The following is a 27,491-nucleotide window of genomic DNA, read 5'->3' as shown; positions in this document are numbered from 1 at the left end:
GCATCCGGAGGTGGAGTTGTCGGGGTCAGGTGCATGTGAATGGGTGCGCCCACATGTTTGTATGTATGTTGTTACAGGGTGGTTAACTTCGCCAGCGGCCCCCTTTCCCGGGGCAGTCCCTGCTCTCCCCTGCTAGAGGGGCACCCTAATCCGTCACCCCATCCGACTTCAGAATGTATTCGTTGAGTTCGGCAACTCACCACCAGCATCCAACCAAATCTAGCGGATCAACGGCGCATCAACTTAGTTCCTGGTCAGCTCGCAAGTTGATATTATCACGTCCTACACCGTCCATAAGATGGGGGGCCACCTCCCATTTCATCACTCCTCAAACACCCGAGGAGCCGGCAGGCGGATTTGAACCCGGGTCGACTGGGTCAACTGGGAGCAGAAGTTTGTATGTATGCATGAAAATATGTTTGTATGTCCATATGTGCCCTTCCTTCGCCCGTGTCCGAAACTCAACAAGGCGCAGCTGTGCAGTCTGAACCCTCCTTCATGCAGTACAATGTACGAATTACCCCTCCAGGGAATTTCGAGAGCGGACGTTTTTTTATTTAGGCGGCAACACAGTAATAAGGGGAATAAGGGGGCAGGGGCCTTTCCACACGACATCGCGGACCGCACGGAACTCACAGAGCCCTCACAGCAGCCGAGTGAAGTGGTGACCTTGGGTCACCTTTTTTCATGGCGCCTAGAGCGTACGACCGTCGTACTAAAGGTAGTTTGGAAGCAGAGAATAGAGGAGTCTGATTTTATGGTGTACGAAACCGGTGTACTGCACCGTCGCCGCCATGAAAAAAGCTTCCCAACGGGTAACGAACGGTCAACGGTCCGTCCATCAGGCTGTGAAGGGTTTTCCACCTTCTCCCCACCGCCCGGCCCCGGGGTTTCATTCTGCGGTTCCTACCGTACGACTGCTGCCGTACACTTTGTCGCGACACAAACCTGCGCGCACTTACTTACACAAACAAATGCACTTGGCAGTTCCTCACTGTGAGCGTCCTCCGATTCCATTAAAACTGCGTCAATAAGCCCCAACCGTTAGCGGCGCAACTGATTTTACCAATACGTTAACCGCTCCACCCAACCGCCCGGATTCGCGCGCATGAGGGCCTTGCGTGTTTCATCGTACACGAAACACAGCAAGAACCACGGCAGCCCGGGCAGCCAATGAAGACCGGAGATCGGCCCGGTGTTGAACACGACCTGTACGACGGGAAATGTACGACGGCAACGGCAATGTAAGCAAAAGGTCTACGACAGTTCAGATGAGATGTAGAGGTGCGTGAAGTAGTAGCTGAATGAGAGAGGTACGGAAGTGACAAGGCAGTGGCCAATGTTCATATGCACAGGTATAAATAGGTTACTAAGGGTTTACTTGTATTTCAGCAAACGGAAATCCGCGAATTTGACAAAACTAGAAAGCACCCGGAGAGCGATCACTCTCCCACAGATCACAAAAAAACACAAAACACAAAACGGAAACACAGGTGTGTAAGTTCTCGAAAAACTTAGATAAGTCGAAATCGCGATGATAAAAACGCGCCTTACAACCCCCAATTTTTTAAAGCGACTTACGTTTAAGGGCGGCACGTAGGCGATGAGCACCACCAGGCATGCTTCGAAGACGAAGCCTCCCAACATGAATTTGTTGTTCAGAACACCCTGTACGGCACATTTAAAAAAAACCGAGTTTTAAGGAAAAAAGCAGGAAGAAAGGTCGTGTATGGGATTTGTAAAGGTTTATACGAAGCCGTGCACAGCCCGTCGTCCGGCTTCTTTCGTACATCGTACATCGATATTACCTGTGAAAAAATCGACAGCTTCCGAGTCTTGGACATCAGCGCCGCGATAATCTTGTTCATTACCACCGCTACGAAGTATGCTGTCTGTCCCTGAGATAACACGTGTCGTTGGTAGGTGGGGTTTGGTACGTTTTGGTGTGCCGCACGCCAATAGTACAGAGATCCCGTCGGCGCTTCGGCGTTTTTGTCCACTTCGCCGCGGCCTCCGAAACCAAAGGTTGCGGAGAGGGTGGCGTTGAAGGCGGAGCCGCAGAAGTACTTGAAGTTCCTGTGTGGGTGAGTGGGTGTGTGGGTGTGTGTGGGGGGGGGAGGGCGGCGTGTTGTGGGGTGTGGGGGTGTCCTTTGGAAAATAGTGATCGGGATGGTGATGTGGGGGGTGATTGAGGAGGCTGGTGGTTGAAAGATAAGAGGCAAGAGGGCCAGAGGACCCCGTTGCAGAAGGTTGGGCGGGGAGGAGGGGTAGGTCGGTCGGGAGGAGGGTTCGGTCGGTCGGGAGGCACCTGTTAAAACTACGGATGGGGCAGAGGAGAGACCGTTGCTTAAATATTCGGACAGAAAGGAAAGAAACCCTAAGTAGGAAATGTTTTGAACAGAAGGAAAGGGTTTTACAACTACTACAGGGACAGCTCCCAAGGGTGAGATGTAAAATAAATCTCCTGACCATTCTGCAACCCACCGAATATAACAACATCCCCCCGAAGAAGAAGAAGAAGAAGGAAAAAAATTGAAACAACGAAGAAAGCCAGGTCGAGCTAAAAGCATGTATGCTGCCCCGGGCATAGCCTTGTGTGCGCATATATGTATGTGTGTATTTAGAGAGAGAGAGAGGGGGGGAGAAAGTAATGTGTCATGTTTACCGGCGTGTACAGCACTACGTCCTGGCATCCCATCCGCCGTTTCCGTACCAACCGCCACAACCGCCGTGCACCAACGTACGCCAAATATACCACCAAACCCCAACGCGCCAGCAGCACGGCCCCCCAACTCTCCCCCCAATATTATTTTTCCAACCACCCAACCACCGAACTCTCTCGCCCCCGGGGCCGTCCTTACCTATCGTCTTCGGGCGTCAGAATGTTGCGGTACGGCGATGTCGTACTGGTACTTTCAGTCAGATAAAAGGCCCTCTCCGCGGCGCCGAGTCCGTTGTACCAGGAACATGTACGACTGCAAACCGCCTCGGGCCCCAAGGCGAAACCTCGGAAGCCGCGGCCGCCTAAGCGTTTGGCGGTTGGGAGGTTGGGTGGTTAAGGAGCTTCTTTAAAAATTATTAAGGTAGGACTTTGGGTAGGTAGTTTGGTGGTTATGGAGGTTTCGGCAACATGTACGATACGTGTCACACACAGACACACACGCTCGCCAGGTGGTGAGGGATTCGTCCATCCCCCGGAGGAGGCTATCGGTCAGATGGAATCAGTCTGGCAATTCCCAGACCGCTAAAGATCACACAAATAAACAGACAGACAGACAAACGTACCCGGCGCAAACTCCGAAAATGGGTCGCTATAGTTGTTGCTGGCAAAGCAACCTTCCTTGCAAAAGTCAGCGGTGGCGGTGCGCATTGCGGCGGCAGCGGCGGAGAACTTCGCCAGCCCGGCGGCGGCGACAACCGCCTCTGTAACGGCTGCAGAGTTCGGGCCCTTGCAACCGAAGCCGCACTTGGACACCTGGGCACGCGGGGTGCGTGGGTGGGTGGGTGTGTTTGCACGGGCCACGCGGTGACTCGGAACGGTACGACAACACAACCTCGAACGGGTGCGAATGAACGGATGGAAGAACAAGCGGCCCACAGTCACAGCCGAAGGCGGAGAACTCGTGCTGTCGTAAAGGGCGAATGCGACAGTAGGTGACTTTGGAGGAACTGAAACTTTGCCCACGCGATGGGATACGGCACGGCATGACCCGGCACGGCACGGCACGGCACGGCGGTCTGTCCTCCCATACCTCCAAAGGTCCCCTCGTTGTTTACCACGTCTCCACCACTCTCCCCTCCCCCACCTCATATTCTTAGAATAACCACCCAGGTTCAAACCGAACTGAACCCTAAGTTAACTAACCTTAACTAACTCCCAACAACCTTACCGTGCCATCATCTCTGATACTGCAAAGCAGCTGTGCATCATCCCAGGAGTGTCCGATGCCGTACATGACGCGGGGATTGTAACCGTAGTCGTTCATGCACACGAAGAAGCCGAACCAGCCCGCCAGAGCCTTCGAGGGGCGGGGGGGGGGTGGCGGAAGGGGGAAGGAGGTATCGTAGGGGTAGGGGTAGGGTGGAGCGCGGCAGCGCACGGACGAAGGGAACGGTCCCACACGGTGTTTCGCAACAACTCCTTCAACGGTCTATCCCTCCCTCCCTCCCTCCTCACAGCAGTCTCTGAAACCTGCTGCTGAACTCTGCTTTCACTTTAGTTGCATACCCCCCTCCCTCCTCACACAAAACAAACATAAAATACACACAAAACACACGCGCACGCGTACAAAACCCACACGCACCCTCCACGCACGTGCACCTACATTCACATGCATACATACGAACATACATACATACATACACGCACACACACATCCGCACCACGCGCCCACTGCCTGGTACCTGCATCACGCCGATGTGCAGGTACGTGAACAGCAGCAGCTTCAGATTGACGAGGTGGTCCGAGTGTGCGTCACGGGGCGGTCGGGACATGATGTCTGTGGGGTTAGGGGTTGTGGAGGGGTTTCCAAGGGGCAGTAGTACGGCATAACTTGACAGCTCAGGTTTTTTCCCAGTTATTCATCAAGGAAAATACGACACTTTCACTCTCACATTCACAGACATGCATACACTTACACGTACACCACCCCCCGACCCCGTGCTCACCTGCCTCCCGGGTCTCGTACGCGAAGGAGATGGCGGGGATCATATCCGTTCCCAGATCGATGGCCAGAATCAAAATGGTGGTTGTGGCGAGCGGTATGCCAGCAATCACCCACAGCAAAAAAGGAGATAGCTCCGGAACCTGGCGAAAGGCGAGGAGCGGGTTTTGGGGTTGGCGGGGGGTTGGGGGGTGGGGGGTTGGGTGTAAGAGAAGGGAGGGAGAAGGTCGGGGATCACAACAGTCTCTCAAGAGACTGTACGACTTTATATGCTAACGCTACTGGCCACAACACATGAGAATATATCAGTGTTGGTGCGCAACATCGCCGGGGTATGCCGTACAAAGTGTCGTACACGTAGGCAATGACAATTCGTACCTTGGACGTGAGGGTGTAGTTGATCGACTTTTTGAGGTTGTCGAAAATGAGCCGACCCTCCTCCACCCCGTTGACGATGGAGGCAAAGTTGTCTGTCGGTTAGCAGGTAGTTGGTTGGGACGGTTGGGACGGTTGAGCCGGGGAAGAGGACCAGGATTTAAAAGTTTAAAACGTTGGCAGGCAAAGAGTGACGGAGCAGGAGGAGCGACAGGAAGGACGTTAAGATGGCAAGGCGACGACACAATACATTTACATTCGTCATTTTACCTGGATGCCGTACCAACTGATTGCCGTATATCACTTTGCCTACCTCCCATACTCAACGATTTACATCACAGCCCAATACCTGTCTACCTGCCATAACAGCAGCAGTATTCATACCAAAACCTGCAGTGCTATCAATCTGCCGTACATCTGCCGTACTAACTAATTGTCGTACCGTCCATGAGAATCATATCCGCTGCCTCCTTCGACACGTCCTTTCCAGCAATGCCCATGGAGATGCCGATATCCGCCTTTTTGAGCGCAGGGGCGTCGTTAACACCGTCACCTGCGAGCGTGTGCGCGCGAAGGTGAAGGTTGAGAGGGGTGTGAGGGTGGGTTGAGACAGATTGAGGAGATCTTGGTACACATACACACACCCCACAATCACCNCCCCCACCCCACCCCACACACACCATCCACCCACCCCACCCATTACCCCCCACACTCCCCCCCATACACACCCATACACACCCATACACACCCATACACACACACGCACGCACTGGACCGACCTGTAACCGCCACAACGCGCTTCAGGCGCTGGTTGTTCTCCACGATCAGCAGTTTATGCGCCGGGGTAACTCGGGCAAACACAATCTGCTCGTTCTTCAACAAGATATCGTCCCAGGCGGCCTCCCGCTTGGCGTCGTCATCGATGGCCATCAGATTGCTGTGTACAGCACGAAAAGTACGGCAGAGGGTACGGCAAGTCAAGGAGAGCGAGGAACTAACAGAAAACCCACAAAATCCCGCAATCACACGAATCACGAATCATATACCAACCCCCACGCCAACCTAACACCCCAGCTCCCAACCCCCCTACTAAACGCTTACATCCTCCCCCCAAACCCCCAAACACAACCCCACTCGCCAACACGCGAGCTCACCGAATGTCGTCTCCCGTCACCACCTTGCCCTTGCCTCGGGCCACCACCTCCTTGTCCAGGATGCCGATCTGCTCGGCTATGGCCCGAGCGGTGATCGGGTGGTCGCCTGTCACCATGAACACGCGCACGGAGGCCCGCTTGCAGGTGGTTACGGCCTGGAAAAGGGGGGGGGAAAGGGGGGGAGGGAGGGAGACGGGGGGGAGCCGGAAGTTGGGTGGGTGGGGGGGGAAAGAGATCAGGGGGCAGTGAAGGGGAAATGGGGGTGTTTTGGAGGGCGGGTTTGAAACGTGGGCTACACGGGTTGTGTGCTGAACTCCCCCGGTATTTACCCCCCCCCCCCCACACACAGGGGGATATTCCCCCCCGCTTCCCCCTCCCACCCAAAGGAAAATCCGTACCTCCGGCACGCCCAGACGCGGCGGATCAATGAGCGACATCAGGCCACAAAACACAAGGCCTTGTACGGGAAAGTTTGGCGCGGGTTGGTCAGTCCAGGGGTGGTTGTGGGGCAGGCCGTCAAGGTTCGCGTAGGCGAAACCCAACACGCGCTCTCCCAGCGCCCCCAGGGACTCGTAGGCCGAGTTGAAGGCGGCCTCCCATTTCTCGGTTTTGGGCACTTGGTGACCATTGATGAGGATGTACGACGAGGCGGCCCAGACGCGCTCGGGGGCGCCCTGGAGGCTCCAGGGGGGTTCGGAGGGGAGAGGGGAGAAAGTTAAGGAACGTGTAAGTGTGTATGTGTATGTGCGTGTGTATTGGATACCACCCTGTAACAACATCATATACAAGACATAATCTGGTAACGCCTACACGAAAACACTTACATACACACATACATACATACCCACAGGCGGCTGGCAGAGGTTAAGGCCTGACTTCTGCTCCCGGCAGACCCGGGTTCAAATCCGCCTGCTGGCTCCTCGGGTAATTGAGGAGTGTTGAAATGGGAGGTGGCCCCCATCATATGGACGATGTAGGACGTGTTAAAATCAACTTGCGAGCTACCCGGAAACTAAGTTGATGCGCCGTTGAACCGCTAGATTTGGTTGGATGCTGATGGTGAGTTGCCGAACCCAACGAATACATTCTGAAGTCGGATGGGGTGCCGGATTAGGGTGCCCCTCTAGCAGGGGAGAGCAGGGACTGCCCCGGGAAAGGGGGCCGCTGGCGAAGTTAACCACCCTGTAACAACATACATACAGGCAGACAAAGACAGGCGTACATACACACCTTCATGAGCAGCAGTGGACGCGTATCGCCGTCCTTCCTTTGGTCATGAATGCCGATCTGCAATTGTCGTACATTGTCGTCGTACGAGAGAGCACCAAACGTTTTGCCCGAATGCAGGGAGGGTTGGGAGGAGGGGGCCCCGGGAGATTAGGAGTCAACCAATTAAGATTGGACTTAGGGTTTTACAGACGGGTAGACAAACAAACGGGGGTTGGTTGTGGGCCGGAATTACCCCCGGGTACAACGACTGACATTGAGACAGGATCACATACGATCTGAAATGTAAACCGAGGAGTAAGAGTAATAGGAGTAGGAATATCTTATATAGGCACTATAACCCATATGTATGCACTACTACAACCCACCTGGTATTTGTTGGTCGAGTTAAATTTGATTTCGAACAGTTTGGGATATTCGGCCCGGTACTTCTTCACGTCATGCAGCAGCTGGACCGCCTTGATGAGGCCGCTCTCAGAAGCGTCGCCTGAGAATAGAAGGTGTGAGAAGGGACCATGGTAATTATGGTAATTAGGGTTTTTAGGGCTATAGGTTGCATTTTTTTGTTGGTTGGTGGTTATGACGGTTAGTTAAGGCGGTTGGCGTCTTGTGATGTGGGTTTACAACGATGTCAACCGTTTTTTGTTTTATATTTTTAATCATGTTGTATATGTTTATGATATAATATTCATGGATGGGGCCCAGGGGACGGCCGACCTGTCGTCATTACCGCGCAGGAAGGAGCCTTGTCGAATGGACAGCGATGCAAAGATGAATCCTTCAAGTCGTTCATACATTGCATATATTAAAACGAACCCCGTACCAAATCGTACACACAATCGTACGGACAGACATATGTACGCACGCACACCTGTGGTCTGAAGCCCCAGGAGATTGAAATCCGAGCTCAGCGCCTCCTTCTCTAAATCCAACAGAGGCCGAGTCGGATCGAACTTATCCTGCCAAATTAGTCCACAGCGCATTATGATTTGTTAGCGATTATGCATAAACGTGATGCAGTAAAAGCGGAAAGCGCTTCCTATACAAGCAACAGCATTGACGCATCTGCGTGTCCATTTTGTTGGTCATGATCAAAACAACCTGACATGAAGAGGATATGAAGGAGGCCAAAATAAGGTCGAAACTCGGCAAAAGAGAGGGTGCGGGCGAGAACAGGTCTCTAGGTGGATTTATAAAGGTAGGTACGGCAGTAATCATAGCCGGTTCACCCACCTGCACAATTACCCAGAACAACAATAACCAATAACAACAATAATAATTATATAACAAAAGGAAAAAACCCGCCCACCAGTAACCGCAACCCCAACCATATTCAGAACCATGTTTAAGATCGTACCTGTACGATAAAGTCCGAGTTATTGCACAACGTTGCAATTCGCTGCAGCATTTGGAAGGAGGAAGTCTTCGGATCAAAGAGCGGCCAGCCCTGAAGGCCTGTGCAGCAACATGCCCAGCCCGGGGGTGTGGGGGGGGCGACAGGGATTTGAAAGGGTGATGGTGATCAGGGAGGTGCACACGTAGGCACATGTTGCAGGCAAGTGTGTTGGAGGAGGGAACTCCGAAGGCGACCAGGAGGTCAAGTGCTGCACAGGAAAAAATGGTCCTGCCTTAAGTTCTATCTACAAGCAAAATGGTTTAATCACATTCATTTTTGACAACAAACTAAAACAAAACAAAATCAAATAAAACAAACATAACAAAACAAAAACAAAACGTAAAATAAAAATTAAAAACAAAACGACTTGTGACGGACCTTTCTTTTCGGAATCAGCCATCATCTTCTGAAGCTCCGGCATGTTGCGAGCCGCCGGCACGTCGTACAGCTGGTTGTCGTACCTGCCACCATAACGTACGTCCAAATATAAAACTCGGTTTTTTTATTGTCATCGCTCATCTCATCTCATCTCGCTCATCACCCCCCAAACACACACACACACACGTCTCCCCTCCCCTCCCCTCCCCTCCCCTCCCCTCCCCTCCCCTCCCCTCCCCTTCCCCCCAGCGTCCATCCCCCCGAGCCCCCTCCGCCGTACCAGCAATGCTGCACAGTCATGCGGTTCTGTGTTAGCGTTCCGGTTTTATCCGACGCGATGACTGTCGTACAGCCCAGAGTCTCCACTGATTGAAGGTTCTTGACCAGCACGTTCTTGTTGTGCATTCTCTTGGCGGTTAGCGCCAGGGCCACCGTCAGGGTCACCAGGAGACCCTCCGGGACAACGGCCACGATGACGGAGATGGCGAATACCAGAGCCTGTGTGCGTGTGCACGTATGTATGTATGTATGTATGTATGTGTGGGACAGGGGGCCATATCTTCACCCTGCGGCCGCTACCTGGCGAAACCCTGCCTTCCCCGGTATTTCGGGGCACCCTCATCCAGTCACCCGAGGTCAACTTCTCAGTGGTTCGCTCAGGTTCCGCACCCACCACCAGGATCCAACGGATCTATGTGTACGTATCTATGTGTACGGATGTATGTGTACGAATGTATGTGTCCGAATGTATATACGGGGCAGTGGGCAGGGGAGGCAAGGTACTTGGGACTCCGAAGAGTATTCGCGAAGGTGGTCTCCGATGATAATGACAGAGTGCCCGGCTTCCATGTAATCCATGCATGGTACAGCCTTAACAGCCTCAGGGCTCCGCGCGATGTCTATTTCCGAAAAACCGCGGGCGAGAGAGAGGATGCCACCCATCTCCAGCCCCCAAACCCATCCCCATCCTCATGCCCATCCCCATCAAATCGGGGTATTGGCGCTAAGCCAGGCAGTGGAGAAAGCCGTGGGGAGGTGCGCGCCGTAGAATACATGTACGTAGGTACGTCCGTATGTATGTCTCTCTGAGTTATTCTAAGATGAGACATATATTTTATCCCCGTAAATCGTGCAGACAAATCACCCAAAGCAAATGCTTAGTATGTGCAAAAAGTAATCCAGACACGGTTGCAAAGCACCCCGCGCACCTGTACGACAGTCATGACCCCCAAGCCGATTCCCACAGCCAAAAACACGATACCGATGGTGATGGCGATGCCAGAGATGATGGTGATGAAGCGGTTCACCTGCGGCAGTCACAGTGCGGAAGTGTGTGTGTATGTGTGCCTGTCTGTATGTCTGAATGGAAAGGACGGGACATGAAGGGGTGTACGGAGTACGGGAACGCTACGACAGGGACCTCTACCTCTACCTCTATCAGGCTCGCCACCTCCCACGGAAGCAAGCACAACTTTCCCCTGCCCGCAGGTACCTCTTCGCCTGGTGGGACGACCCCTAAAAGCGGTAAGGCAAACTACTCAAGAAAACCCTAAAACCCAAATCACCACATACCGCGACCTGTCCTTAGAAAACCCGTATGTCACGAGCAACACGAGTTGGAAGGAAACTTCATACCCACAGGCCGCCCAAAAACCCGCAAACCCAAAAAACCCAAACCCAAAAAAACGTAGTCAACCGTCCGTACTCACCTCCCGTACAATTGGCGGTTGGCTATCCCCTTGGGTCTCCCCGGTAAGCCCGGCGATCTGAAACGGGGTCCAAGGGGAAGCAGGGCCCGGAATTTTTGGATCTTTGAAGTTTTGTGGAGATCTTAGGCAGGCAAACCCAGCTCCCCTTTGCTCACCTGCCCCATCACGGTATTATCTCCCGTACCAATGACGACACCCCGGCCGTGTCCCGAGGCCACGATGGTGGAGTAAAACAGCAGATTGGTGGCTTCGATGGCGGGAATCTGGGAGAGGGGGGGGAGGAAGGCGGGAAAGGGGAGAAAACGTGTTTTGATACCCTATCCGATCCAACCACCGCAACCAGAACCTAGCAACTTCCCCAACAACCCGAAGCGGGATTGTTCATCCTTAAACGGAGGCCCATCACCACCATAAATAAACGCTTTCCATTACCACAGCGCGCGCGACGACCCATACGACAGCCGTACATGTGCCGTACCTTGGCCTTGGGTTTGCCGGACCCTCCCTCCTCAATGTCTCCCGCGTGGTTGGTGACGTGTAGGGTTGGGCCGCGTTCACAAGCCTCCGATTCGCCTGATGAGTTTGTGAATGTGAGAGTTTCGTGGGGAGTATTGAGATTTTAGGAAATTTGGGCTTACATAGCAAGGCACGGGGTAAGAGAGGGGAGTTAAGCCGTACAGCGACACTCTAACAGATAGATCAACGACATTGTGTTTCATTACGTCCTCCTTAAACAATCATTGCACCTCCTAACCCCTTCGTAAGGATGTACGGATGTACGGACGTACCAGTCAGTGCCGAGTTGTCCACTTTGAGGTTGTACGAATCGATAACCCTGACGTCAGCAGGGACTTGGTCGCCCTCCTGTAAGGCGGTTGGAGTCGGTTAGTAGTTGTGGCGGAATGGCCAAGGGTTCCTGGCCAAGGGGCAATGGGGCTGCTGAACCCAAATTTTGGGTCAGTGTGTCGCCCGAAGCTCTGTTGGCGCATGACCCCAAAATCCCAAACCCTAACGTCTGTCTGACCCAGATCAGACCTGATCAAATTACACCAAATCAAATCAAAAATCACATCAGCCATCAGGTCAGAGGTGGGCAACTGTAGTTGACATCCTCCCGCAGCGGGGTGGAGGAGGTCATGCATTAGCATGACGCGCTTGTCTGATCGCCCCATATCAACCCTGAGTCCGCAAACCATTTGTGCACATTGACACCCAAAACTCTGCTGGTGTGGCCGACACACGTGAGACCCAGATCAAATGCAGGCGAGCACCAAATCCGCGTCGGAGTTGGTCCATAACCTCTAACCGCTAACCACTAACTGCCAACGACCTCTAACCTGGAACTCCACTAGATCTCCGGGGACGAGCTCCACGGCATCTAACACGTTGGCTGCCCCATCCCTCACCACCTTGCACTTCTTAGGGATCAGAGATTTAAACCCGTCCATAATGGCCTGAGGGGGGGGGAATGAGGAGAGAGGGGAAGGGAACCATGTCCTATACAAGCTGTGCTATATAGGCAATATATACAAAGATGAAGATAACAGGATCAATATCATGAAGAGAAGGGCCAAACGGGAACAACTAGTGCTGCTACGATTTAGAAGTTATAGTTGTGAAGTTAGTTAACTTATGTAACCGCGCTGGCCGGCGGCAATACAAATAGTAACTTGTACACGGTTCGAATCGCACCGAGTACGTGAATTATCACTCTGACCTGCGACTTCGCCTCTTGAAAATATGCAAACGTGGAGGAGATGAAGACCACCGCGATGAGCACCGCCCCCAGGTACAGATTGGAAGCATCGGACTGGTCGATGCCATACGCTATGAAGCACAGGATGCCACCCGCGATGAGCAGCAAGGAGAAGAAGTTGGTGTACTGCTCCAAGTACAGGACCCTGTACAACGACAAGTTGTGAATGATATTGAAGCGGTGGCGGTGCGTGCATGAGAGCTTTTAGGAGAACGGTGACGTTGGTGAAAAAAGGGCTAGGAAGTATGCATGTGGCAAGGACCCTATTTCCTATGATGAGGCAGCACCCAGGAGCTTGATTTTGCTCAACTGGTGACTTGGGCGACAGAGCCTTCCGGGAAGTTTATCGGGAACCTGGCGGATGGATGGAGAGGCTTCTGCCCGGTCGTGGTGAATTAGGACAGCATCGTGCGGCTGCTCGGAACACCCACCATGCCGGTTTGACTTTCGGTGGCGTCAACCGATTTGGGCCGTGTTTTTGGCGACTCTCGAGAACTTGTGCCGACGTAAGTCCTCTCTCTAGAGAGACGCTGTACTCCGCGGCGAGCTCATCCAAACTAAACTCATGGGCGACAATCGGCAAGTCCTTTCGAAGGTTCTTCTGCTTATCTGAGTCGCTCTTGGAATTGTTTTTGATGCCGAAGCAACGCTGCCCTCCGCTCTTATCATCAACCATTCTGCGTCGGGCCTCGCCGGCAAGACCTACACAGGCCTGCGGGACGCTCTACACAAGCACAAAGTTATCGTTTCTTGATGAGGGGGTAAAATAGCTTTAATCGTTCACATTACAATAAGCGAAAGCAAGCGCACCTTTGTTATGTTGGCCTCAACACCAGGTCCTGCACTAGATGGTTACCTGCTAGTACGCAATACTGCGACCAAGAACTCAAATCCAGAGCCAGTAAGTATTCCTATTAATTGAGAAGTTAATATACCTCATAATTATGGCGGTTCGTCGGTGGTGGTAGATGTTTTGTTTTAAAGCAGGACATTACTGTTTCTTAAAAAGGCGTCGACTGTAATTCGTGTGGGTCTTCCAAGCCCCGTAAAATTGTAATCGCGACCAAAACGCTATTATGCTGCGTGTCAGTGCCATTTGTGAAGGAATCTTTTGGCCGTATTCATAACGATAACCAACTGCATCCACCAATAAGTCGAACAGCTCTCAGGTGCTTTAAACCTTGATTTATCTATGTATCAGAAATATTTGTTATCCACGGCCTAAATTTACAAACCTTAACGGCAGAAAAGGCAATTGTCCGGGGACACAGAATATATACGTTTCGCCACCAAGATACATCGGCGGCAAAAATGGCAAATCTCGACGGTGTTGGATCGTCTCAAGTAGTAAGTGATTTTTTCGAACGAACTCAGAAGGCTCTGCTTGCAGGTCCTTCTGTCAGGACTGACCTGCGTCTGACTCACGTCTGACTTCCAGGCCATTTCATTGGATCATTCAAAGAGGCGATTTTGTTCATGTTTCGATATGTTTCAGACATGTAAGCCATGAGCTGACTGGGGCGGGCTCTCTACAAGTGGCTGCTCATGCAGCCCTGATTCCAAGCGACATTTCGTTGTGTAAATTTGGGAATGTATGGGAACCTAGTACTTCCTCTTCATTCTCTTGACCTGATAGGTGGCAGGTAACCAGCTCCGGACTTGTTGTAGTACCTGCTCACCTTGCCTTTGCGCCAACCCAAATTCAACCCAGGGCAATACAACAAGAGGGACAGGGCCCTTTGCCTCTCGTATCTCCAAAACAAATAACTGAAGATTCTTTTCGGCACCATGGCATTCCGAAAGGCAATCCACTTCCCCAATTAAAGCCCCGTAATTCCACAAAATATAACTCCTCCCTTCCCTTTTTCCCAGGAGCATCCCATGTCGCCGCGAGCATGCTCCATCCCCGCCCCGCTCTGTTCTACACCCACGCGCACCCACCCACCAACCCATCCTCTCTCTCCCCCTACTCTTCCCCGCTTCCCTTCGCCATCTTCGCACGCAATCGATGCATGCCCTCTACTTACACCACTTTACCCTCTCACCCCTCACAGTCGGCCTGTTGGCCTACTTTATTGGCCTGTACGCCCTCTACGCTGGCTTCTTCGCAGCACTTATAACAATCGCGCTCAACATTCGGAAGGACAACTATATGCGTAAGTGCTTGCAATAAAATACTTTTAATAAAAATACACTCTCTTGTACGGCACCAAAGTACAGCCCGGCTAGAGAGCGTCATGTTGCAAGCTTGTAGCCGTTGGGTCCTCAGTACGCGGTGTAATGGGATAATCTGAAGGGGGAGAGGGAAGAAATTATATTGCGTCGTCATCGCAGCGTGTGTAATAGGTGTCTAATGCGTCTGTTTTGTCTGTCGTGCAGCATGACTTTTCTATTTCTGGCTCTTTGCCTCTTGTGCTGCCTTTCCTTGATGCATCCTCACCTCCGCACATCCTTACACAGAATAATCCTCAAAACAAATATTGCCAACATTTCGAAAACACTTTGAAACCAACCGATGCAGATCTCAACAAGGAGCTCACGGGACACTTCATTGCAGATGGCGCATACACGACACCTTGGTTATGGCTCCGAGACCACATGCAACAACAGCTGCAGAAGTAGCAGCACTCAGGGGACGGGCCTGGAATGTGGAAGAGCCCCGGGAAGATGTGCTTCGGGAGGCTTGGGCAGAACGCGATGTGGGTTATATGTTGCGTTGTGCGATGAGCATCGGGGAGAAGTTGAACCCAATTATGTGGTGCGTTTGAGTGGAGCGGGGTATAGCTGAGGGTGGAATATTTGCATGGAGTAAATTAGCGTTAGAAGTGCGACCAAGGAGTGCGGAGGACGAGGAACTGAAGACGGCTGAAGCATGTCAGTCCTTGGACGTGTACTGGAGAAGGCATTGGTTGGGGTAGAAACGGAATCTTGGTTGTGGGCTTGCCTCGGAATTGTGGGAAGAGCTGCGAATACGAGCAACGGCTTGCAGGATTGCGCTAGTTGCTCTCAGACTCATCTTGGCTGGATTTTGCGATGGGTTTTGGGTAAGGATTTTCGTATAAAAAGACATTTGCTTTCAATCTGAGGCCTTCGATTCCGTTTGGAAGCTGTTTGGATGCGCGAAGTCTGGTACTGCTCCGGCACCAAACGATTGAGCTCCGACGGGCTGCACGCCATCATGGATATAGATATTCAGGGCCTAACAGCTGACATGGATGAATCATGATTATTCACGTGTGTGTAACCTGGAGGAATCTATGAGTCAGACCCTGCACCTTGCCCTCTGGCAGGTACCGGTTTAAACCGAAATGCCAACTTGAGGAATTGCAGGAAATTGGAAATCCAGCATTTCAAAACCAGCATAGCTAATATTGGCAGCAGCATCAATAGAATTAGCTAAACAAGCTTTAACGCGCACGTAGCCTGAAGCCTTGTTCGCACTCGCAACTACATTGACAGTGCCGGGGGCCCGTCGGATGGCATAGGAACCCGATTATGATCCCGATGGTCATCTTTCCTCAAGTTGCTTTACGCTTAAGTTCAAATACTGCATTCTGGCTTCGGTAACGTACGCACTGTCCGAAGCGTTCCCGATATCTGACGGGAACCTCAAAGAAAGATATGTTTGTATATAAAACCATCATGACACAGTATATCGAACAATAATTGAGTTGAGATGCGTTTCGCGTCATGGGCTCGGCCAAGAGTCGTACGCGCGAACGTCGTCTGCGACGTTTTACGGCACAACTCTGAATCTAGGATTGCGACAGCACAATTGTGTTAGCATATGGGTGATCAGGTAGAAAGCGTACCTTAGGAATTCAATTGGGAAGGCGCACTGGAATGGCCGAACCTGCAAGTGAGCCCCCGTCTGGACCCTCAGCCCACAGCTCACATGTTTATGAGTTCAAAGAATTAGATAATGATAACTTGAAGAACCATCTGTAAGTTGAACCTGTGAGTTGTAGTATTATTCGTCTATCTCCCTTACGAGTGAATATTCCGGAGGCCTTGCAGGGCTGACGACGCAGCTTGGGCATCTGACCTAATTACAAAGCTGATAACCACTGGCGGCGATGACGCCATGCGGCCTGGGATAGTGAACGCCTGTGAGGTGCGTGCTTCGCGGCACCGGTGAAACCTAAACGTTTCGGACAGCTGCCCGAGGCACCATGATCCAAATCATAATTTATACTTCATTTGTTGAACATGCCTTTTTGCACGTGCCTCCGTGCAGCGCTGTGAATGGCCGAAAGTGCAAAATATCCTTTTTGACCCTTCCATGGACAACTCACTACCTTCTCATGCTCGCGCTTACGCACACCCGTAGGGTCTCGCCTTCGTTAAAGCAGCTAAAGGCGGGCTGGGCTTAACCGTCGCCCGTGGATCCGGATTCGTCATTCGCAAGCTAGACCAGGTACAACTGTACGGCATTTCCCCAAATTCCATACGTATATGGATGCCGCGGGCGGCTGCAGGACGTGAAACTTAACATTACAGGAGCTCTTAATTCTTCTCCTGCCGCGACGGACCCCGCCATGTGGACGGGATGGCCAGGTCTATGTCACCAGGCACGGCGTTTTTTATCCTTACCAGCACATCCTGATCTCATATTCCATCAAATCGAGCCCTCCTCTCTTCATGTGTTTCCTAAAGCCCCCCAATTTCGCGCCGACTCCGACTCCGACTCCGACTCCTAACCCGCTTAACCCTCTTTAAACCTTGACGGACGCGGGGCGGCCTCCTTTAAGTGATCTCAAAGCATTACGATGCTAATTGTACGGTCTTATCCCCATGTAACGCTTACTGGACCGTCTATCTAGGGTATCTGCTGCATCCGCCAGTGGTTCATCTCACCCCCCAAACCCCCTTTCCCCCTACCCCCGCTCTTCTCCCCTTTTTCCCCCCTTCTCCCCCCCCCTCCCCTTTTTGACCCCCAGGACCGTTTCGGCAACTCCCGCTGGTCACCCCCGGTGTACTTCACGGTGTCTCAAGTGGGTTTCGGAGCGGCGGTGGGATATGAGGCGGTAAGTGAGGCCAGGGGGGGCTGGCCAGGGGGATGTGTGTGTGTGTGTATGTGTCAAGAGGTACGTGCGGTAAAGGTGCGTGTACATGTGTGTTGGGCGATGACCTGTTTGAGGGGAAAGTGCAGAGGCTGGATGGAAAGAGGGACACTTTCTTTTGGTGAGTGGTTTTCCTGTCATGTCTGTCTGTGTTTTCTGTGTTGTTGTGTTGATTTTGACTAGGAAACGCGAGGTGATGATGGCGAGGGGGAAAAGTTTAGGGAAGCCTTGTTGAGGGTTGTGCCCTTATTGCCTTCCCGTTCACCCCACCATTAGTTTTGGCGGCTAGGTAGGTAGTTTTCCGTTGTCGTCATCACTACATCATCCCGAGGACGGCTTCTTCACAACCGCCGACTGCTCGGTTGTCTGCGTCCGTCCTGTACATCGGCCGCGAAGCGCTCTTTCCTTGGCAGCAGCTTCACTCGTTCACGTGGTTCGTCTTTTCCCCCCTCTTCCCCCCTGTCCCCCTTCCCATCGCCTTCGCCCCTCCCCGCTGCTGCCCAAAGGTCCATTCCGTACTGGCGCTGATGTCGTACAGCTCCATCCTGAGGTTCACTCAGGACAAGACGGTGATCGGCACGGACCTGGGACTCGTGACTACGGAAGGCGCGATGGGGGGTGTGCCGGCTGGAACCTTTGGTCGTACAAGTCACATGGACGTGCAGGTACGGATGATGTGTATGTATGTATGTATGTATGTTGTTACAGGGTGGTTAACTTCGCCAGCGGCCCCCTTTCCCGGGGCAGTCCCTGCTCTCCCCTGCTAGAGGGGCACCCTAATCCGTCACCCCATCCGACTTCAGAATGTATTCGTTGGGTTCGGCAACTCACCACCAGCATCCAACCAAATCTAGCGGATCAACGGCGCATCAACTTAGTTCCTGGTCAGCTCGCAAGTTGATATTATCACGTCCTACACCGTCCATATGATGGGGGGCCACCTCCCATTTCATCACTCCTCAAACACCCGAGGAGCTGGCAGGCGGATTTGAACCCGGGTCGACTGGATCGACTGGGAGCAGAAGTCAGGCCTTAACTTCTGCCAGCCGCCTGACTATGTATGTATGTATGTATGTATGTATGTATGTATGTATGTATGTATGTATGTATGTATGTATGTATGTATGTATGTATGTATGTATGTAGGTTCGAACGTAGTGTTGACATGGCCACAGGGCTTCGTCCGAGCAAAGGATAACAGTGGTTAGAAAAGTGGATTTTTGAAGGTGCCCGTGTCGCTCTGTGTTTTGTGTGCTTGTGTGCATGTGCAAATATGGACGAACGGTACCGTGGTCCAGTATCCGCGAGCCGTACGAAGGAAACACGTCATCAATCACCCCGCTAACGCATCTTTTCTCATGTCTCTTAAGGATTTTTACGGCACCATTGTACATTTTTGTCTATTCGTGCGTTTAGCGTCGTTAAAACGGGTTTCAAAGAATTAGGGTTTTCTTTTCTTTCCTTGCGTGCTGCTTCTTTCATTCCGTTACGCCATAAATATTACAAAATAGATAAACATCAAATAAAACGTAATGTCGTCATATTTACACCTTCCCGTTGCTTCTTAAACGAGTAATATACGTCATCATATATATTCATATGTTCCATACCTTTTCCAGGCTGACAACAGCAGCACGGTGTTCGCGTACAGTCTCTCAGCCGGGCTGCTGGTCAATCTTTCCATCAACGGTGAGGGGGCAGCTGGGTGGGGGATGTAAATCTGGACGGACGACACACACACACACAAGGGGTAAATTGCAAAGTGTTGGTGTAATGTGGTAAGAGTTGTTTGTAACCATCTTTAATGTCTGTATGCATGTATGTTGTGTGAAACAGGGGGGTGTATCTTCGCCCGTGGCAGCTACCCTGCGAAACCCTGCCTTCCCCGGTATTTCGGGGCACCCTCATCCAGTCACCCTAGTCAATTTCAGGTTCCGCACCCACCACCAGCATCCAACGGAATCTGCCGGGTCGACATCGGCCCAACTCCATACCTGGGCGGCTTGCAGGTTAACTCTGTCCCAGATCACCATCGTCCATCAACTAGGGGCGCATTGCCTTCCACCATCGGAAGGCCTTTGACCCGAACGGGTATCGATCCCGGGATCTCCCGGGGGCAATGGTCGCGCCTTACCAGTGGTGCCAAACCCTATATTATATGTATATATGTATGTCATGGCCGTTTGGCGCAATGGTACGGGAACTAAAACGCCCGTACACCTGAGCACACATGTGCCCAGCATATTCCTGTCGGGGCCAACCGCTACCCGTTATTCTCCCAATCGCTCGCTTCCCGGGTGTCCTCGCATTGCTTGTTCAGGCACTGAGATATGGCCTAATCAGGAGTTCAACAACAAGCTGTACGGCGATACACCACTGGAGGACATACTGAACGGCAAGGTCGGCACATTTAAGGAGTTGCTTCCTCTGTACCGCAAGATCTCCGATACCGGCAGGAATGCCGTACCATAGCGCCTTGGTGCGAGGCCCGCGATGTAACTCGCTCACGACACGCGGCACGACAGGGGGCGTCTTCCCCCTCTCTGTCGCCGACTTTTGAGTGATTGCGCAGATTCGATTGGTTGCCTCCATTTCTGGAAATGGAGAAGAAGTAAAGAGAAGGAATTTGTATTTGTATAGCATTGTTTGCAAGGCTTTCCAAAGCTTTTCGTATTCCAAAGCTTTACGTAGGTCGTAGGAAGAAAGGTAAAGAAAGGAGAACAGCACTGCAGGACTGATGGCACGGGTTTTAGGACTCGTTATACCTGCTGAGCTGCAAGAGGACCTCGTCACGCATCTGGCACCTGACATACATACGGACCCAGTTGGAGTTTTAGGGATAGCGATCAATCAGTAGATTTTACCTTGATGTTGACTGCGTATGGTGATATGATATGGTGGTGCCGGCGCCGGCACATTTGCAGTCATGTGTGTGTGTGTGTGTGTGTTACATGGTTGAGGGTGCGTGACCCCATACCTGTAAGACTACCAATCGCAGTCATGTGCCGACCAAGTCAAAACTTGTATAAGGAATCGAAAAAAAGGCAAAAAAGCTATCGGGGGTGATTTCCTTTTCTTGTCTTGCCAGTCGCCAATCTTCCTCACAAAATGTGCCAGATCCCGGATGCCGTACAAATGGGATTCGGAGCTGCTGAAGTCTTTGGAGACGACAATATATATAGTGTGTCACACTTGCGGTGTTTTTGGGCGGGGCCCCAGCGCGAAGCGCCCAGGGGGGCCCCGACCTGTAGGATTGCCCATGTCCGTGTCCGTGTGTGTGTGTGTGTGTGTGTGTGTGTGTGTGTGTAACGGACCAAACATAACATCTCGCCCGGCTGAAAAACGCGTTATAGGTACTATATAGCATTCTCTATTGCAAGGTATCTCGCATGTAGCTAACAAAGACCGTATGAGCACAAACAACTTTGGCTGCCTCCATTGACCGAGCTCATAGTCACATCAACGCCTCTCGGGCTAAGTTTCATCTCAAAAAGGCGCCGTGCCTCTCATCATTGATTTCCGAGATGACAGCGTATGATAACTTGAACACCCAGCTTGTGTTACCATTTGCCGGCATGAGCATTCCGACTTGCCACCAGCAGGCCGACAAATTTGCTTACATTTCTCTATGGAATGCGCAACCTGCTCATTTGTACATTTACTTTAGCCAATGCTCGGGGCCTCCGGAGACTTGCGGTGTGCCCCGATGAAGCCCGCGGCTGTGGGGCGGATTGCTGAGGCCGCTGGCGCTTCGGGGATAAACATCACAGACAGCACCGGAATTCACCCAGCTTTCGTTACCATTTGCCCGCACGGGCATTCCGACTTGCGGTCTGCCGCACTGTCCATGCGGCATGCACCCGGGATGGATGCGATTCGCGTGGCGCCCGCAGACGGTGCTGACGATTCCGCCGGTGCAAGCTTAGCTCTCACACCATCAGCACTGCTGCAACAAAGCACATCTCCCACCGCGTTGACACTACCCATCAATTGTCACACGTGCCACGCTAGCTACCGGCCTGTACGGATGCAAGGGGGGCCCGCCCTTTTTCCGGCTTCGAGGAAGCCGACACCCAACTTGTCTGGTGATAGTGTGTAGCAGGGTTCGACACTGAAACTTGCGGGATCCCCCGTACCTCCCAAATTTTCCTTACGGAGGGGCCCCCGTACCAGCCTCCTGTACTGGCCGAAAACCTTACGGGGGCCCCCGTAACCCCGCAAAACCTTTACGGGGACACTGTCCTTGGCTAAAACGCTGTGGAAAGTGACACTTTGCATTTTTTTTGCCCTGCAAATCGTTATTTATGTTATTTTCGCGTGAACGATTACACACGGGGGCATGGCACACTCAGCGAAAGCCAAGCGCCTGTACGGGGATACCGAAAAAAAGGCCAAAAACTTACGGGCCCCGTACGGGGTGTCGAACGCTGGTGTGTAGTCGCCAAAATGTTATTAAAGATCATGACCACAAACAATTTCGGCTCTCACTACCAAGCCCCCGCCAAACAGCGTTTTCCAAAAAATTGCGGCAGTACGGCAATACACACACGCCCCTCTCCCGTCCGCGGGAGAGGGCTTAGGCAGTCTTTCCGCTGGGGCTAGGGAGCAGCCCCCGCCCAGTGTCGTCAGGCCCGGTCAGATAGATATTCGTAACCTTCACACACATACACGTACATATACACACATACGTACATATACAGACCTACGCATACATGGAAAAAAACGATAGTAAGCCCAGGGCCAGCAGAACTTGTCGAACATGATATTGCATAAGGCACGTTGGCGCTCACCCGACACACATGCAGACATACAGACTATCAGGCAAGCCTGCACTTGCGCACATGCAGCGGTCAATTTTCGCCGTCCCCTCCCCTTACGCTCCGTCTCCTAGCCAAAACCTGTAGCCTTGTCCAGGGCACGGACAAAGAGCCGCAAAAAAGGGCGCGCACGCCATCTCGTACATCGCATACATACAAATACAAAATACATACATACACATGAATACTCACACACACAAGGCACATCTGGTTTATACCTGGCAAGCACACTGCCTGGTTTTACGATACGCACAAAAGCACCTCAGAGGGCCACATACATGGAAAGGGAACCGCCAGTAAAAATCAGTTTGAAAAAAGTTTAAAACGTTTCCTTGGAATGTCCGCAGTTACGCTTCTCAAGTAGCCGCCTTAACTACAACCTTTTTTAAAAACGACGGCAACCATCATATCGCATGGCGAATGGAGAGCCGGCGCGTACCGTAGGGATACATTGTTTCCAAAATATTTTAGATATAAGGTTTCTTCCAGTTCAATCTACGTCCAGGTCCCAGACATAAGAGAAATTCCACCCCAGTTTTAAAAGCTATAGTTTGCCGTGCCTTACAACGCGACAACACAGTAAAATAACAGTCCTAACTCAGTATACACTTAGTCCTCTACAGTACCTACCAGCGCAGCTCAGTTCATAATATTTTTGCCGTACATCCCCGGTGGGAAGTGAACAGCGCACAAACTGGGTGACCAAAACGACGCGTGAAACATAGCCCCGTGTCGATGTCCTCCCGGTGGTTCTCCGCTGTTGCTCCAAGATGATAATGGTGCTGATGATGGTGCTGATGATAATCATGAGGATGATGATGTTGATGTTGATGAGGAGGGGGAGAAGGAGGAGGAAAGGGGCGTCATGTTCATTCGCAATGGCTAACGCTTTGCACAACGGGCCCCAAACAAGTCACGGCCTGCCTGCCGCTCGAAAATGGACCAGGTCTCAGATCTCCTCCGTGTCCAAAGACGGGAGGGGAAGGGAAGGGGGTGCAGAGAACGCAACGATGCAGAGCGTGCCTGTGGCTGCTGGCTGCATTCCTCGTTCCCAAGGAACAGGTGCGCGGAAGAAGCGCTGCTGGCGGCGTGTGGAATGTTGGGGGCCATTACCCGGCCTTTCCCTTAACAGGACCTGTAAATGCAAAAAATAATGAACATGATAATATTTCTTTTGAAGGAAACTGCTAATTGTCACTTCGCCTCTGGGGTTAATGCTGCAGTACAGACCAAAGCGCCTTTGTGGTCAAGGGGGGAACGACAGGATACGACAAATCCAACCACCACGGCCAACAAACTACCGGACTACCGGTATTTCACAAACCACCCTATTTGCTCAGTTCCGACTCCGTTCCCTAATTTTACATCTCAGCGTTGGCCAGCACCACCAGCACCACCACCGTTGCCCGGGAAGAGGCCGCCGAATAAGCGGCTCATGGGCCGACTGACGCCGCCGCCGCCGCCGCCGCCGCCAGCGGTGGCAACGGTGGCAGCGCTCTGAGGATCTGACATCCGAGGTGAGATGTGGCCGATGATATTCTCGGAAGAAACCGTTACAAGGGCTCCCGCCCCGCCGCCGCCGCCGCCGCCGCCGGAGGATGTCGACCCGCCAGACGCCGCACGCTGGAAGCGGTAGCTACTAGCTCCGGAGTTCGGCGCCGAGCCGCCGCCGCCGCCGCCGCCACCACCGTCCTCTGCAGCGCCGCCGCCAGAGAATGACCCAAGGCTGTTTTCGGAGCTCCTTCCGCGGCTGAAGGAGCAGATGTCCGCGGCGAAATGCACGCTGTGGAGGAAGGCCGTTACGGCGGTGACGGTGGTGGCGGCGTCGCTGCCGCTAGCGGTGTCGGTCTGTCCGCCCATGTTGCGTTGCATCGACTGTCTACACGTCCATCCGCCTAGCGGAGCGCCGCCGGACACACGCGGCGCTGGCGGCGGTGACTGCTGCTGCGGCCGCGGCTGCTGGTTGTAGGACTGGTGTAAATTGACGGTGGCTTGTGACCTGCTGCGGAAGGGCACCACTGGGGATCTAGCGGCCGGCGCCGCCGTCGCCATCACCGCCACCGCCTTTGCCGTCGCGGGCCCCGCTACAGCGGCGGTGGCGGCGTCCATAGCGGCGTCAGCAAGCTCGCCCGCTACTGCCGACATTAACGGCGGCATGCGCGATGGCCAGCAGGAGCTCGGATGAGGAGGAGGAGGAGGGGGAGGAGGCGGTTCCGCCGCCGCTCCCGACGATGACGGGTACCGTGCACAGCCGCCACTTCGCACTGTCGTCGTCGTCGTCGCCGCCGCCGCCGCCGTTCCCGTTGCCATGGAGGAAGTCAAGTCATCTTCCGTAAAATCTAACAAGCTGGTTTCGGAGTTCCAGTACTCAGAGCCGACTCGCCGAGTCCGTTGCTGCTGCAGCGACGGCGGCGGCACCGCTGCCGCCGCTTCCCCAGACGTCGAAACCGAAGTCAGCGGAAGAGAGAGCTGTTGGTGTTGTAACTGGGATTGCGACAGCGAGGTCAAGTTTGTACGTGACTCCCGTCTGCTTGTAGCTGCAGTGGTGGCGGTGGTGGTGGTGATGGTGGTAGCGGCGAAGGGCCGCGGACCAGAATCAAACGAGGCGTCGCCGGTGCCAGTGGCGCCGCCTTGCCTGACGCCGTTGCGGCGCCGATCCCGCATTCCGCCGCTGACGCCGCCGCTGGCGCTGGCAGCCCCGTTGGACGTCTCGTTCGGTCCAGTGGCGGCTCCGCTGCGTTGCTTTCGCGACGGCTGACGTGTGTTGCTACCTAGGGGGCCCACAGCGGCTGAGGTTGAGGTTGAGGTTGCCGTACTGGGCTCATGGCATTTGGCCCGACGGAGGTCGTGCAGCATCTGGCTGACGCGATCCAGCTGTACGACGTCGGCGACGGCGGGGGTTGGATGCGTATCATGGGTCGGCGAGGTGAAGGCTGGGGTGGCGGCCGCGCCAGCGGCACCAGCGGAAGCGTTGGGCGCTTCCGCGGCAGTGGGGGTGGCGCAAAGGGCGCTGCGTCGGGCGGCGGCGGCGGCCCGGGAAACAGATAAGGCGGCGGCGCCGCTGCCAGACACGCCGCTGCTGCTGCGGCGGCGGCCAGGAGCGGTGGGCTCCAGGGGGGATAGCACTCCCTGGCGGGCGCTGGGCTCAGTGCTGGCATCGTCAGCGGCACCGGCCCCGCTGACGTACTCGTTTTGTACGGGGATAGACTCGACGGAGCTGAGTCGTGCGGGCAGTACGGCAGGTCGGGAGTGGTTTTCCAGCCCAGGGATACCCAAGTTTGTGGGCGTGGATTGGCGGCGACGAGTGGCGCGAATGGGCACCGCCGCGGCGGCCGCCGGTCTGCCGTATCTGCGGCCAGCACCGCAGTCGGAATCGTCCGTATCGCTGCTGCCTGTCGACGCTGCCGTCGCTCGGCCGCTATCGTCGGCGCCGTCGGATTTCATACCGAACTCCTCGACGTCGGCCTCCTCATCCTCACCGCCCTCGCCCGAATCGGATGCTTGGATCCGCGAGATATGACGATCGCATGCTGAGTGGCGGCGACGAAGTGATTCGAGGCTCGGGGGTTTGCTGCCGCCACCGCCGCTGCCCGCGGCAAAGCCGGCTCGCGCTGTGCGCGCCATCGTCCGAGTCGTCTGCACGAGCTCCAGCATTTCAGGCAAAGGTTCGATTTCTGATTTAATGGGTTCATGGTACTGCTGAAAGTTTGCAACGCTGGCCAGGTACTCGCCGTCGCCATATTGAAACCTAGACAGTCCGACATGCGGTCGGTACGCGGCAGGTTTGCGAGGCTTGCTGCCAACGTTGGACTTCGAGTCAGCGTGTCTTGACCAGGCTTCATTTAAAATTTTCTCTGGAGCTGGGGGCTTGACTGGGAGCGGGGACGGCTCCTGCGAAGGTGAGTCGTGATGAGGGTGGGCACCCAGAAGGAGGCATTTACGCGAACGGAAAATGAGACTTTAATGTGGGTCCATAGTAGCATGATTGCTTCTTAGACGGCGTATAATTTGCAGTGGCGAGGTAAGCACCGTGGACTCGTTGAAATTGCATCAGGACCGCCATGACGGTGGCGATGTACCCAGCCGCATAAAATAAAAATTTGAAGTATAAATAGCTTATAGTCTCTGAAATATATTATTTCGGATGCATGGCCTCTGGCTTCCAGAGACAAGCAGGGTACTGGAAGGCGATGGTTCATACCTGCACATCGCCATTTCGAACTGACCATATGGACCATGGCACCATGGTACAGACCTAATTACGCCAGCGTGTAATATCTCAGAGGTACGTGCGCATACGATTTTAGGGCTTGTTTGAGCTCTGAACTCAGGTATATGGTGACCTTTCAACATTATGTAAGAAAAATGAATCATCGCAAACTTGTATAGGATCTTAGTTTCGTGACCTCATGTTGTTTGTCATGAAATGGTGTGGTGCTCGTACGCATCTACTAATGTGCGGAAACCGGAAGGTTACGCGCATTTTGAAGCTCACGTAATATGTACTCCTCCAAATCAAAACGGCTCCGTTCTATAAGGCAGTAACTGACCACATGAGGGTTACTGTGACGACTTTAGAGCTGGCTATGGTGGCCCGCCGGCCGTCGGTAGGCACGTACGTAAAAGGTGTCATAACAAGACGACGTGGTCGAAGACGTCAAAGGAACTTCTTAGATGCCTAGTAACCAGTTCATATCTGGGTATTAATTTATCGGAAGGTGTCTTACCATACTGCTGTAAAGGTCCATCTATGCTTCTTATGCCGCGATACCGCGATGCATGCACGTGATTTAATTTATCCTGCTTCACGAACTGTACAGGATGCTACGAATCAGAGCCATTTTTTATATGCAAGATTGAAGTGATCGTGTGCTCCTCTTGCTTTCCGTTCTCCATGTCGACAAACGCAGACATGCTGCTGGCAAGAGGAACGTGAAAGGCGGCTGCCGTAA

General features: G+C 53.2%; 4 protein-coding genes across 4 annotated transcripts; 2 read left to right on the top strand and 2 right to left on the bottom strand.

Moving 5' to 3' along the window:
- Positions 1–1,062: 1,062 nt before the first annotated feature.
- VOLCADRAFT_78789 (uncharacterized protein) lies at positions 1,063–13,335 on the bottom strand (the record flags this gene model as incomplete). The annotated part of the gene is made up of 26 exons (XM_002945742.1): positions 1,063–1,209; positions 1,582–1,668; positions 1,809–2,076; positions 2,862–3,024; positions 3,286–3,475; positions 3,891–4,019; positions 4,405–4,499; positions 4,669–4,807; positions 5,043–5,134; positions 5,482–5,592; positions 5,819–5,976; positions 6,194–6,348; positions 6,592–6,867; positions 7,424–7,480; positions 7,789–7,907; positions 8,292–8,379; positions 8,778–8,867; positions 9,184–9,277; positions 9,475–9,692; positions 10,403–10,501; positions 10,904–10,960; positions 11,059–11,166; positions 11,639–11,767; positions 12,241–12,357; positions 12,621–12,804; positions 13,085–13,335. The coding sequence occupies 26 exons, from the start codon at positions 13,333–13,335 to the stop codon at positions 1,063–1,065; spliced, it is 3,621 nt and encodes a 1,206-aa protein (XP_002945788.1).
- Positions 13,336–13,970: 635 nt separating this feature from the next.
- Positions 13,971–15,281, top strand: VOLCADRAFT_127388 (uncharacterized protein; the record flags this gene model as incomplete). Its single annotated transcript, XM_002946089.1, has 4 exons — positions 13,971–14,006; positions 14,098–14,158; positions 14,714–14,815; positions 15,181–15,281. The coding sequence occupies 4 exons, from the start codon at positions 13,971–13,973 to the stop codon at positions 15,279–15,281; spliced, it is 300 nt and encodes a 99-aa protein (XP_002946135.1).
- A 1,221-nt stretch (positions 15,282–16,502) lies between these two features.
- Positions 16,503–20,194, top strand: VOLCADRAFT_127387 (uncharacterized protein; the record flags this gene model as incomplete). The annotated part of the gene is made up of 7 exons (XM_002946088.1): positions 16,503–16,603; positions 16,677–16,773; positions 16,990–17,076; positions 17,600–17,686; positions 18,229–18,387; positions 19,342–19,411; positions 20,043–20,194. 7 exons carry the CDS (start codon positions 16,503–16,505, stop codon positions 20,192–20,194), a joined length of 753 nt encoding a protein of 250 aa, XP_002946134.1.
- Positions 20,195–23,907: 3,713 nt separating this feature from the next.
- On the bottom strand, positions 23,908–27,287 carry VOLCADRAFT_86098 (uncharacterized protein; the record flags this gene model as incomplete). The annotated part of the gene is made up of 2 exons (XM_002945741.1): positions 23,908–26,430; positions 27,267–27,287. 2 exons carry the CDS (start codon positions 27,285–27,287, stop codon positions 23,908–23,910), a joined length of 2,544 nt encoding a protein of 847 aa, XP_002945787.1.
- Between the last annotated feature and the right edge of the window lie 204 nt (positions 27,288–27,491).

This window comes from Volvox carteri (assembly GCF_000143455.1).
Source record: "Volvox carteri f. nagariensis unplaced genomic scaffold VOLCAscaffold_1, whole genome shotgun sequence".
Classification (NCBI taxonomy): domain Eukaryota; kingdom Viridiplantae; phylum Chlorophyta; class Chlorophyceae; order Chlamydomonadales; family Volvocaceae; genus Volvox; species Volvox carteri.
This window is presented reverse-complemented; position numbering and strand designations above follow the sequence as displayed.